The following is a 13,834-nucleotide window of genomic DNA, read 5'->3' as shown; positions in this document are numbered from 1 at the left end:
CCCTGTGGTGTGTATGTGAAAGGGGGGAGTCACTGTGCTCAATGAAGGTCTACAAAAAGATGCTAAGATTGTGTTGAATAACAAAATGATAACAGGAGAGACCTTTCTCAAACTCTTCTCAACACATTTTACTAGCAGTGTGCATGCTAACTGTGTGTACCATCTTGATGTGAAATATTGCCTACTTTGACTCAATGCCTCCAGCCGGCTACAAACAATTTCAAATGTACTATATTTAGTCATATCTAGAGGTGAAAACCAAAGTTCACTGTAAGTCCAGTAGTTCCTGTTATTGTTTGTGTTTGTTCTACTAAAGTAAGATGAACTTGGGGCCACAACTACACTGCTCTTGATATTTTCAAATATTTGATATTTATAAGCTTGGTCCTGTGGCTGAGAATTTTTTTTTTTATTAATTTGGTCTTGAAGCAACTATCACTGTAAAATCAAAGCTCTGTGAAGTAAGACCTGCTACAAAACCTTCTTTAGCTGTTGCTGAAAGGTGGACCTGCTCAGAAGTTTTGTTGCAGCCCTTCCAGGAACTGCAGTTCCTGTGAACCTGGGCTTCAAGCCCATGCAAGCCGACTCCTGTCTGATCTAGTTCTTCAAGATGGTGTCCACAGTCACACTAACACGAGTATAAAGGGATTTTTATCTCCTGATTGGTCCAACTGGTCACGTGTCTCTCTGCAACAGGACGTCGTTCTGTGGGGGACGTTCACCTTTCTGTCATTTGTGTGGCGTTACAGGAGAGCAGTGATGCTCGCACTGCTAGTACGCTGTCTCTGGCGAGGGTCCGACCCAGCCCCGTTACCAATGGGACAAACAAGCACTCCTCGGCCACTGGCTCCTCCTCCTCCTCCACCTCCTCCTCTCATAGCAAGTCGCAGCGCAGCGCCTCCACCTACCACAGACAGCGGAGACACAGCGACTTCTGTGAGTCTCTTCTCTGACATCATCCTGAACTTGCTATGCCATTTTTTACATTTATTCTGTATGCTGCACTCCAGCTTTAAATGGTATTAATGCTAATAATTTATGCTTCATTATTGGGCTCCTTTGATTCTTAACAAACAGAGGGACATTTGTGAACATTCCCATTATTTGGGACCCGTCTGGACACCGTACCCACAGAATATTCCTTATGTGAGTCTCTGTGTGTCTGTGCTCTGCTGTCCTCCACAACAAAGGCGGGCCTTCCATGCCCGTCATGCACCCCAAGCGGAGCCCGACCAGCACAGGGGACCGGGAGCTGCGGGAGGGCCGGATGCCTTCGCGTAAAGCCAGCTGCAGCGTAATGGGGAGCCACAGCCTTCCTCCCTCCAGCCCGATGGTCAGCAGTGCCAACAACCCCAACAAGTCTGAGATCCCAGACCGCCGCAAAGACATGACGGCCACCACGGTTAGTGAGCCTACCACCGATAAAAGGAGAGCGAGGGTTTTGGTGCCAGGATCCTTTGAGGGGAGACACACTGATTTGGTTTTGTTGCATATAATGTCCCAACTTTCCCCACCGATCTGCAGAGGAGTGGATACGTGTATGTGTGTGTGCGCACGAATTGTTAAAAATGACTTGTTGTGACAAATAAAAAAAAAAATTAAAGGAGTCTTGGAAGTACAGAGAATGGATGTTTTATACATTTTTCTTACACAAAGTGAGTTACCGCTTGGCTTGAGGCTTGAGTGATATTACCTGTGTTTATAAAAGGTCAGAGAACTTTCACTGTTTTATCAGATGTAACATTTCCCTGTTGCAGTGTCTAACACGTAATGTATAGAAATATAGCAAGATAAATAGTATGCATGTGCAAATTGTCAGTCATCTGGGTCATCGCAGCAGCAAACAGGCTTAAATCAGAGGCAACCAGATTTTGCTCAGTTCTTTCTGAAACGTTTCGACACCTCTCCAGGAGTCTGTCAATCCTGGTGGCTCGCACACGATGAAGAGTAAGATGGGTGTGGTTGCCGTGGAGTGTCGGCGACAGATTTGCTTCACTAACGAAAGCACATGAGTTATTTCTGCTGCTGCACAACTGACTTATTAAAAACATGCCTCTATAGGCAGCATTTGGTTTAGACAGAAAGTTGGGCAGGCCATGAGTGTTAGCTTGCCCAAAGGATCAGGAAGAAGGAAAAAAGGGCAGGGGGCTAATAATGAGAATAATAATGTGGCTAAAACATCCACAGACATACTAGCGACAAGTGTCATTCAAATGATCTTAGCTACTGCATTTCCTTTGTGTTTGCTTGGAAGTGCGCAGTCATGTATGAAAGTTGCTGGAGGCATTGTGTCTATATGAGTTTATATGCAAAGAAGTTGTCTGTGATGAAATTGTGGGAGGAGCCACAGAGGCAAGTCGTCTTTAAATTTGAATAGAGGCTGGACGGCGGAGCTGAAGCACTGGATTAGCAGGGTTGTCCATAATGTTAGGAATCTTGTGCAAAACGTTTCTCTCCTCAACAGGTGGAGATTGTGATCAAGTCCGTAGTCTTGGGTTGTGCAGTAGTTGCACAGCGTTTTAGCATGGCTCTGTGGGCTAACTGTTCGTCTCTGTGTAGAATAACATCCCTGGAAGCACCATGACTCGCCGGAATACATACGTGTGCACAGATCGCTCAGGCGCTGACAGGCACTCTCTTCTGCAGAACGGCAAAGAAAACAGGTATGCTCAGCCTCAGGAAAAATCTATGGGATTGATTCTCATCTGCACAAATTGTTAACAACCACATAGTTAAAAATAAATATTAACTGTAAATATAAATTTAAAAACAAAGTTTCTGTCTGATTTATTGAATAATGTCAGACACAACAGTATTTCTAGCTCTTTTAGACGTGAGACCTTGAGACACTTTGCTAGATTCTTCAGCTTTACGTTAGGCCTGCATCATCAACCTTTGGCTTTTAGAGATAGATCTTATTTTTGCTAAAGGGAGATAACTCCCTTTGATAAACAGGCTATGGTGTTAATGAACAACGATAGCTTAAATATCCCTTCTGTAATAGGAACATGTGAAAATAAGCTGGGCTCTGCCATACTAATCCATGACCAGTCTCACACAGAATCTCCTGACCTGTTCCCTTCAGTTCTCTGGGCCACCGCTTGCCCACAGCGTCTCCCTCCACGCTCAGCATGGCTGGAGCGGGGGCAGCTTCCTCCTCTTCCTCATCAGACCGATGCCGCCTGACCCGGGGCTCCACCATCCGCAGCACCTTCCATGGGGGGCAGCTGAGGGACCGCGGCCCGCCAGTCTACTCTGCCCCGCCCACTTCACCCACCCTGTCCCACCATGATGCCAGCCCGCTGCCCCACGCACGCACCAGGGCAACCTCCAACCTCTTCACCAAGCTGACCTCCAAACTCACTCGCAGGTGAATATGTGCTGTTTAACATGCAGCCAGGGAAAACCTGTGCTCTCTAAATACTAATGTGGAGAGTTTTTGTCAAGTCTTTAAGTTATGATGGAGCCAGAACCATAGCAAAATAAATATAAATATTTTTTTTATCTACAGTTATTAATATTGTTATGAGTAAAACTTTCAAAAGACTTGTTACTTGTGAAGTGAAGGTTGATGGGTGACTCAGGAATCTCCTGAGTTTTCACACCATGGTTAAAATGGCAGGTTTTTGTGACAAACAAACAGATAATAAATCATTTCTAAACTTTCTCACAATATAGAGTGACACGTATCCCGTAGAATCTGACTGAAAAACGCTAAATCTGCTTAAGAAACAAAAGAATGATGATAAAGGGTGCAGGGAGCTGGTTGTACAGCTGTTCTACATCAAACTAAGGCTCCTTCAGCTTCAACAAAGCCCACAACTTGACTTGATCAAATTTCTCCACTCTACTCTGTGAAAGTTCATTTCAGTTCAAAAACTAGAATCGAGCTTTCAATGAGTAGAGTGAACGTCTCTTAGCGAGTCGAGTCAAGTTTTTCAAAGTTCTCCACATCTATCAGGTTGTGAGAACTTCTCTTGTCCACAGTCCGCTTCAGGTTATTACAGATTCTCTGTTCAATGTAGTTCTGGGTTCCTGTGTGGCCATTCCTAAACTTATGTTTTCCATCATATCATTATTTTGCTTTGGAACTGTTAACGTCATTAATATTGATAAAACACCAAGTTCCATATGAAGAAAGTCATAAGTAACCCCAGAGTATGATGCTGCCACCAGCATATTTGTCTGAAAGTATGGTGTTCTCCTGCTGATGAGTTGGGTTGTTTTTATGCCACACATACCATTTAGAGCTTTGTTCTGTCGGACCATAACAGGCCTGGATGTTTTCTCTGAACCAGATCAATTCTTCAGGCTTACCGCTCCACCCCTCAGTCCACGCATATGGAGAACACACAGCAGATTGTTGTCATGTTGTCATGAACTGCCGGTTCATACAGTTTGTATTCAGGGGGGAAAGGAACCGAAAAAGGAGAATGAAGTGATTTCTCAGACAAATAGAAATGTAGTTTTTAATATCCTGAGTTAATAATATCCACACTGGAAATCCAGGAGATCTCGTCACATACAATCCTTAAAAGCATTCATTGTTACTGTTATTTTTTCTCATGATCGGACCCATCTTTTTCTTTATTTACTGTGTTTAGTGCTGGCCTCTGACTTGGGAGTGTGATTATTGCTGCCAGGTCGCACAATCAGCATAGTCAAAAGAATCTGAGCCGCATGTGGGACGTCCGCAGGGAGAGTCCTAGTAGGAACCACTGAGCACGGACATATGATGACATTCACATCACACGGTTTACAGTCATGCAGAAAATAGAGTTATGAATTAGCCATATATGGGAAGAAACTGGTCCATAAGGTTCAACTGAAAGTGTCTTATGAAGGAGCCAAATGACACTGCTCTTTAATCATTAAGTCATTAATAAAATAACTTTTAAAGTTTCCACAATGCCAGGCTGACAGTTTTTATGCTTACCTTGACAGTAAGCATCTCCCAACTAGCTAGCCAACTGTTCTCTTAATGCAGGGGTCTCAAATTCAGTCCTCAAGGCTCAGAGTCCTGCAGCGTTTACATGCATGCCTGCACCAATGCACCTGAATCGAATGGCCCAATGGAGGTATGTGCACGGGGACTCACAATGGTTCCAGCGTAGCTACAGTTGTGTAAATCCACTACTTTGCTTCACTGCCAGGTCGTGAAGGAAGGAATACAGAAACAGCTTACCTGCAAATTAAATACCCTCAGATTTCAGCCGTTTCAAATTCGGACAAAATCAAAACCGTGGTAAATATTTTAACAGGTCATTTACACTCTAGATGGGTGGTAACTTTACCATACTAACAGCAAAGCTATGTCACATTGCCTATTCACTACTACCCTTCAGAAGCCAATCGAGTTCTACAAAATCCAAGAAATGATACGATCATCTGAGTTGAAGCAGAACAGCAACCTAAACACACAGAGCTACGGTGGCATGGTTTAGATACACTTGTATTCATGTGTTAGACTGGCTCAGCTAAAGTCCACACCTAAAGTCAATCAAATATGTGTCTCAACACTTGAAAGCTGGTCTTCACAGATGCTCAGAGTCCAGTCTGACTGAGCTTGACCGAGAATGTAAAGAAACAAGGGCCGAAATGAGACCCAGACAAAAGAGTTCAAGCTGTAATTCCATTAAAATGTGTTAAAAACTGGAAATGTACAACTGGGCATACTGTGTACACCTCTCAACAGTGCATAACATTTGTTCTGTCAAATGAAACCCCAGTAAAATATCTGGAAATCAGTGGCTGTAATGTGTCTTATGAATAATCCCAGTGATTTGTTTTTCTGTGAAGCTCTTTTTTCTTTGTTGTTGCAGTTAGGTTAAAATCTGTGCTGAAGAAACGTTGTATATTGTCTAAACAGCGTTGACTTCATGAAGCCCTGCCTTTCAGCTTGAGCACAGTCTGGGGATGGCTTCATGTTTATCCAAACATTTAATCTACTCTGGCCTTTTGGCAAGCCCTCCTGTGGCCATGGATTATCCAGCGCTCCCCTCTCCCTCCTGGTCGTCATAATCACACATATCTAATCTTATCAAACCTCAGCTTTACCCCTGCCAATCAGCTCCCACGCTGCGCTCTTTTTCACCACTTGCTGGCCTGTGACTCAAATACTCTTCTATGCCCCTCCTACACCCCCCATCCCCCTGCTTCTAACCCTCTTTTTTTCTCCGTCTTTATCTTCTTCTGCTTCCTTCCCCGTTACGGCATCAGGGTCAACCTTGACCCGTCCAAGCGCCAGGGCTCAAACAAATCAGTCTCGGGTTGTACTCTTCCCCAAGGATCAAAAACAGTTAGTAAGTTCCCATGTCTCTCGCTTCCTTCTTGTCTGCCTGTGCTGCCCCCATCTGTTTGGCTTCTCTCACTGGAATTTGCTCAGTTCACCCCAGTGCCTGACTTCACGTGCTGTTTGTCGTGTGCATGGCTTGTGTATATTCTTCATTCTGTCTAGGCGCCCACACACTTGGTTTCCAGCATGGGTAGAGTCAATGATTATTTTCACGCTTTCATGATCCATGTGAATAGAAACTGGTTGTAGAATGCCATCTCATGCATCGACAGTAGAGTTGCAGTGTTCTGATTTCATTTTGTGGAATAAAAACGATCGGTACGGATAAGTTGACTAGCGGTGACATAAGGGGCTGAGTTCATGTCTGCATGCCGTATGGAGAGTGAGTTCCACATTAGAGGAACGTGTTTCTGCAGGACAAGGACAGTGTTCTTCACATCACTTGCTTGTTTTTTGTTTCAGTTTATGGTATCCACTTGCTGAATGCCGTCTCATCTTGACAACTGAGGATTATTTAAAAGGCTTATTGTGGATTTACTTATTACTCTGTCTGCCCTGCAGGGTCACAAATGAATCTGAGGGAATCAGGAGATTTGCGGTCACAAGGTGAGTACTTGTGCTCAAGCAGCTTTAGGAGACAGTACTTGGCGCAAGAAGTAAGTGAATTGTCTTTGGTTCATTATGTCTTTGTTAGAACTTTGCTACATCTTAAAAACAGGGTTATTTCCCTTAAATGCTGCCATATATATATATATATATATATATATATATATATATATATATATATATATATATATATATATATATATATATATATATATATTTTTTTTTTTTTATCTTTTTCACAAATTACAGCATTTGTGGGTTTAGCAGCAAAGTTGACAGTGTGGTTCTTTTACAAAATGTCAAAGTGAGAAAAATGTTGGGATGTATAGGCTTGATGAAACTCTGCATCATTCATAAATAAGGCCAACATGGATAGAAAAATGATAATCTGTAGTGTTTTTTATTGCCTGGATGTGAATCTGATAATTCAGATTGTGTCTTTTATAATCATCTACAATATTTTCTTATCAAAGTCAGGCAACAAAGATTTCTCTTCCAGGGTCCAGTCAGCCACGCCCGCGAAAATTAACATAATCTCACTCTTAATTTTTATAAAAGTTGAGGTCTGGTGAGGAATAATATTTTGGCCGGTTAAAAATATGCCTGGCCGGTTGATTTTTACATCTACCAGCCAACTTGGCTGGTGAATCAGGAAGTTAATTTCGGACACTGTGTGTGTGTGTGTGTGTGGACATCTAGAAGGATAGAGTTTGATTCCCAAGATTTATTCCCACTGGTTATTAGATCTCATCTCAAGAGCTCACATTCTCCAATGATGACGAGCTTTGTTTTTCCAGCAAAGGATAATGCCTCCACACTACCTACACTAAAAGCCATTGTCAGACAAGGTTTGGCAAGGTGTTCACATGCCCACCTACTCAACTCTGCTGCTTAACCAACAAATGCACCCTTTAAGGGGAAATAAACAGGCTTTCCAACAGAATACAATTTATTGTCACAAAACAGGCTTGCGTCAAAGACGAAATCAACCAAACACAAGTTGTCCTACTTTTTGCGCTAACTTTAGCGGCAGTGGTCCTGACTTGACGTTTGAACTGTCCTCCACTAGTTGCCATCTACCTGGGTATCAAAAAGCGCCCGAGCCCCGGGCCGTCGGACGTGGCTGGAATCTGAGAGGAGGTGGGCGGCGGGACCCTGCGGAGGTGGTACTGGCTCTGCGGGAGGCAGCACTTGGATGTGGCTGCCAGGTCCACCATTCCGGCCCCTTTCTGCTCTCCTGCACCCACGGCGTGGCAGGGGGCCGTGTGGCTTTTGAGGCCGAGGTGTGCCATCTATCCACGGGCACCTCCGAGACTTCTAACGGGGTGCGCTACACGCGACTTTGGGGGGCACCGTTAGCTTTTCGGGATATCGCTACCCAAATCTCAAAGGACCTTGAACTTTGAGCCAGAGGGAGTGTTTGTGTTTGAGAGTGTGTTTTTGTGTGTTTATGTGTGTGCGCCAAGTGAATTGATGAAGAGAAAGGGGGATAGAGACGGGGCAAGGGGCTGGACCCTTTCAAGAATACCCCCCTCTGCAGACACACATAGACTCACACACACCTGAGCAGTAAGGTAAAGCTGACCCAAGCACCCCACCGTCCACCCAATCACCGCACCCAGCTCAGCCAGCTGCTTCACTGAGCTACTGCAACCACTGGATCTGGATCAGATGGAATCTAGTTGAATATTTTTATTGCTACTCTTAGCCATAATGACTCTTTATTTTGTTATGCTCTGATCCTTGTTTTTACCCTTTGTCACTACCATCTCCACAGAAAGAAACACCTGTTGGCTATCAGACCTCACTGACCACCCACTCCTTTTTTAAGCTCTTTTTATATGACAGTCACATGCACTGTTTCATTCTGTTTTCCCCCTTTTGATCACTTACGGACATTCACATACATGAAAACGTGTGATTTAGTGATCGGATGCGCAAATCTAAAGGGTTGCATTGCATTGACTCGTGCACAGTCTGGTGACGACTACATCGGATTAAGGTCAATAACACCCAATAACAGACTAATGTGGAGTAACAATGACCAAATGCTGAGCCATTCTAAGTCCAAAAAGCCAATGTGAAGTTTATGAAGTGGCGAAGGCAAAGCTTTCCAGTAGACAAACTGATTCTCACAGTTGGGTAACTTTTTGTAAAAATACCACATCACTGTAGTAATGCAAAGATTTAAAACAAAACTGCATTACATTATTTATTACTCTTAAAAGCATCAATTCCATCTTCTGCAGCTAAAGTTTCATTTAAGATTTATTGATATGCTAAAGTTTTACTGTCTATGTATATCCATACATCCAACTGTGTCCTTGCTGTAAGGGAATAGAGTAGTAGCCTTATTTCACCTAGCTGTCTGCCAGTGTGCAGCAATGGGTAGGGGAGGGACAGCTTTGTTAATCTGGGCTCCGTTCAGATAGATGAAACTAATAGTACTTTAGACTGTTGGAATTGCAGCAGTTTTCAAACTGTAGCTTTTTAAAATCTTTGTTTACCTAGATAACCAGTAACCAACCTATGCTTTATGTGCCAGAATGACAAACCAAATATGTTTTCCTAAAAAAAAAAACATTACTCATTCTTAATTAATGAATTAACACTAGGTGAATGAAACACCATGTTAGAGTGACCCTGGTGTTCCACCAAACCCAGAAGCGTCACAGAAGTGCTGTGATGGGGCAGCGGCGTGCCTTTGCCACTGGTTGCTGCAACTCTAATCAGTCAGAGCAGTTCCAGCCAGCGTGCCACGGTGCATCTTTGAAGCGTCCCAGAAGTGCCAGCGCTTGCCGCCTCTCTAAAATACAGGGCTGTTCTATTTTTGCCGCACCCACTCCACGTAAATCTAGAGCAGAGCAGAACGTTCAGGCAAGAAGACAGTTGATGAACAGCAAAGTGAATCCAGTCGAGGTTAAAAAGTGTGGATCACATTTTACAGTGATACAGTAATATGTAAGTAAGCCTAATGACAAATGCATTTTCTCCTCTTGAAAAGTGACTCATTACGTTCATTGTTGCCATCTAATAGTTGTCAGTCGTCCTTGCGTTTAATGTCAACAGCTGCTTTTACAACTTGTTGACCAATCTGAATATGGCTCACATTCTGCCATTGAAGGTCTCAAACACACAGCCCTGTGGAACACCTGACAGAATTGTCTTTTGGTAAAAAAGAAAGAAAAAGGATGACCGAAAAGCATCATAGCAAAAACAGTTGTGTGGGATCATTTGCAAAACATTCCCACGTATAAATATGTGAAGTCTGCACCACTGAGAGTGTCAAGGAAAGAATTAGAAAAGTTGTAAAAATTGGTTCCCTTCAGATTTGGGATTAGTTCTTCTGCTTCATGCAGTAACTAATTATGACTTTCAGACACTACATTAAACCCTAAGCAAAATTCTGTTGTTTTACAGAGCTACGCTATTAAAACAAAAATGTATTGGCCAACTCTAATTGCTTTCATTTAAAATAAGAAATACAATTCTTACTGCTGCTAAAATATCACAATGGTATATAGCTATGATAGCGTTATCTATAACATTTATTACTCTGATCTGATGCACAGGCATATGGAAGTTGTTAAAGCCAAAAATCTGTGCCAAACTATTTCTTGTTCTTGTAAAACTGATGAAGGCTACACTGTTTCAGCCACAAGTGTCATAAAATCTAAAATCATTGCCAGAAAAACTGCCAGAGAGCCAGAAGGGTGTCTGAAAAGATTCAAACATTTTGTAAACACCAAAACAATGGTGACATAACAAGGCTGATATATGGGAGAAACTGCTGCTTAATTTAGTAGTAGTTAAAAGGTAAACGTGATTGTTGTGTAGAATGATACATCTAAATCTAGGTAGCTGTTATTAGATCATTAAAGAACCTCCATAGTGACCTTTTATTAGGGTTTTATTTTACTGACGGTCTCAAAGCTTGTCAGCACTACCTTCAACATATTTATCGGTGTTGTGTAAGATTCTGTCCCACCTTTCAATTTCTCTCAACTCAAATAGTGATTTGTTGCTTGTTCTTAAATAGAAATTGTTTGTTTAAAAGAAAATCAGTGTTTTACTACATTATGGGATCAGGTGACAAATCCATGGAAAGCTGACACAGTCCATTTGTTCTAATCGATTATCTTGGGGGAACCTACTTTCATAAGCTGTTGAGTACCGAAAGAATCAGGGATCCTGGTTACAGTTGGCTGAAATGAGTTTCTCCTGCATGGTGACGGCTCAGCCTTACAGACAGAGTGATAAACTCCATCACCCATGGGGAGCTGAGTAGAGCCACTACTTCTCTGTATCAAAACAAGGCAGTTTACAATGTTATGGCATTGGATTCCACCTGGATTTCTCTGTTTGGAGGTTTTCCAGGCAATCCCCACTGGGAGGAGACATATGGAAGGTGCTGGAGGGACTATAATTCCCTTCTGGCCTGGGGAATGCCTGGGGATCCCCCCACAATGAGCTTTCACTAGGGAGCTGGCGCCTTGGATTCCTTCCAGGATCCGTCGCCTTCACAATCCAACCTCAGATAAGAGGAAGACGATGGATGTTTGAAATCTTTCAACTGAAACCATCTCCCCAACTTTGCCCTTCAAAGCAGCCTTTCCCCTCAGCAGAATAACAAAGAACACCACACCACTAGCGCACTATCAATGCAATGCAACTCTTCTGCTGACTCTATTCTGTGCCATGTGATCTCACCTTATCATCTCTTATCAGTGGTAAAATCTAAACACGGATCAGCCTAGCAGCAGCACCTATCACTCCACCTCACCCTTACATGCCGAGGTCATGTACTCTCCCAAATGTGCACCTCTTTAGCCCTGTGGCACAGTATAAGAACTGCTCAGTCCATTATTGACGACTGCGGGGATCAGGGGGAGTGTTCTGTATCTGGACAGGCACAATGGAGGCAATGTGGATTCTGTTTTCTTCTTGTTAGTCCAGTTGCCTTTAAAGTGAACACCCCCCAGCGCCTTCATACAGTACTTATTTAATGTAAAAAAGAAAAAGGAAAAAAAATGAGAAAGCTTTCTATGCTCCCTCCCTGTTTTTAGTGAACAATGTACTGTGATATTTGCGTAGACTACAGAGGTCATATTGTTTGGCTGCTGATTTACTGTTAAAACTTTCTCTCAGTTGTGGTTTGACTCATGGTAACCCAAACTAACCAGCCCCATCCCACCCCCACCTCCACATGTCCGCACCCATCAGGAATTCAGCAACTTCCTCCATTTAATCTCATCTTTCCTTCGCCTTCATACACAGAGAACTTTTTGTATGACTCACAGTTAGCATTTTGGCTTCATTCCCTCCTCCCTCCCTCCCTCCCACAAGGAAACAATCAGCCGTATTTCACTCTGTCATGTCGTGTGGAATAATCTCGGTCCTGTTTGGTGTGTGCTGCTTTTGGGAGTCAAACAGGGGACCCGCCGTCCCCCTCAGGTTGAGAAGCACGCACCAACATGGACGCCAGGAGTCTGTCCTTGTCCTCTCTCTGGACGGTTTTCATTGTGGTGTATATTAGCATTAGGTAATATAGACCTCAATGCACTTTGCTTTGACTTGAATCAGCTCCCTCCAGTGTACCTGTTTAGGTCATGCCCGGTACTAGTCACTGGAGGGCGCCAATGTCTTAAATGTGAAACACTTCAATTTGTGGATATTTGCACAGGTACTTTATTTATTTTTTAGAATAATATCATTAAAAAAACAGGATTTATATCAGTCAGTTGATGACTGTATATAAAATATATGAATATAGTATATATCTTAGAGCTCAAGGTTTATTTATAGTTAGATCAAGGGAAGTAATTCTAGATTAAAACAGTTTCTGTCAGTGATTATGGGGGAGCAAAACCAACCTGCAATTCTGCATGACTTAGGAGTTTGGATTCTAATGGGGGGAAAAGGAACTTTGATGCACACCTGGGATTGGATGCTTTATGAGATGCAGACACCACCACCTTGTACCAACAAATTGAAGCCCCCCCCCTCCACACGCACACACACACACACACACACACACACACACACACACACACACACACACACACCCTCCCCCTCTCTACAGAAACTAACAGAAGGGCTCCAGTGAGATACGGTGACTTTCTTCCGCCTCGTCGTTTAACGATGGAGGTTTAACTTGAATCCACACCAATCCTGCTAACGCCATGACACGTTAAAAAAAAAAAAAAACACGAGTTGCAAGCAAGCCATAGAAATGCTCTATACTACTGGTGTCTGATCTTAAATATGTGTGAAAAAAATTAAAGATAAAGATAACTTGGAGTCACACAACTCGCTAATATTGTTTAATCTGGGCGGGGCATTGCCTTGAAGTGTGACAGTGTCACCCCAGGAAGAATTTTTCAAGGAGTATTTACTGGTGTGAGTTTTGAGGAAGGAAGTCCGGTCTGGCTATTTGGAACAGAACAGTATTACGAGCCCAGTAGGCTCAGTATTTTACACCAACTTCATTTCTAAAGTAATTTTCAGAACAGCTGATGTTATGCAAAACAGACTACTCACAGTTTGACTCTGTTCTGCTGTCAAATTTCTTCCCACATAAACAACATGAGTTGAGTGGTTGTGGTATCTGAAGAGAACATGGCGCTGAAGTTGAATAAAATTCACTGATGTTGGCATTGTGGTGCTTCATTTATGTGTCCTGTGTTTTCAGAACTAAGTGTTTTCTCTGGCTTTGGGTTAATTTGTTCCTTAGCAACCTTCTAGCCTCACATTGCAATCTTGTGCTGCCCCCTGGCGGCCATTTGGTGCATATGTACGGTCACAAAAGAAAAGGGTCAGGGTTCCCACACAGTCAGGAAAAGCCTGGGATTTGATTTCAGTACTTTCCAGGTTGGGGTAGTTATGGGGGGAAAAATCCTTCTTTCTTTCCATTCTTTCTTCATGGTGTCCATC

At 43.0% G+C, this 13,834-nt stretch overlaps 1 protein-coding gene across 5 annotated transcripts in view; it reads left to right on the top strand.

The window, feature by feature from the left end:
- Positions 1-13,557, top strand: part of mark4a (MAP/microtubule affinity-regulating kinase 4a) — a 40,793-nt gene extending 27,236 nt beyond the window's left edge. Inside the window, exons 12-19 of one of the 5 annotated variants that reach the window (XM_012868133.3) lie at positions 750-936; positions 1,191-1,402; positions 2,560-2,663; positions 3,086-3,370; positions 6,220-6,302; positions 6,857-6,905; positions 7,868-7,900; positions 7,971-13,557. In XM_012868133.3, coding sequence (XP_012723587.2) covers positions 750-936; positions 1,191-1,402; positions 2,560-2,663; positions 3,086-3,370; positions 6,220-6,302; positions 6,857-6,905; positions 7,868-7,900; positions 7,971-8,307 — 1,290 coding nt within the window. In that variant the 3' untranslated portion in view covers positions 8,308-13,557. Of the gene's footprint in view, positions 1-749; positions 937-1,175; positions 1,403-2,559; positions 2,664-3,085; positions 3,371-6,219; positions 6,303-6,856; positions 6,906-7,867; positions 7,901-7,970 lie in introns of all 5 variants that reach the window. The other 4 variants (XM_012868130.3, XM_012868131.3, XM_012868128.3 and 1 more) reach the window with 4 other exon arrangements.
- Positions 13,558-13,834: the final 277 nt, after the last annotated feature.

The sequence above is a fragment of the Fundulus heteroclitus genome, chromosome 11 (genome assembly GCF_011125445.2).
Source record: "Fundulus heteroclitus isolate FHET01 chromosome 11, MU-UCD_Fhet_4.1, whole genome shotgun sequence".
NCBI lineage: Eukaryota > Metazoa > Chordata > Actinopteri > Cyprinodontiformes > Fundulidae > Fundulus > Fundulus heteroclitus.
Note: the sequence above shows the minus strand (reverse complement) of the source record. Positions and strands in the feature narration are given on the sequence as shown.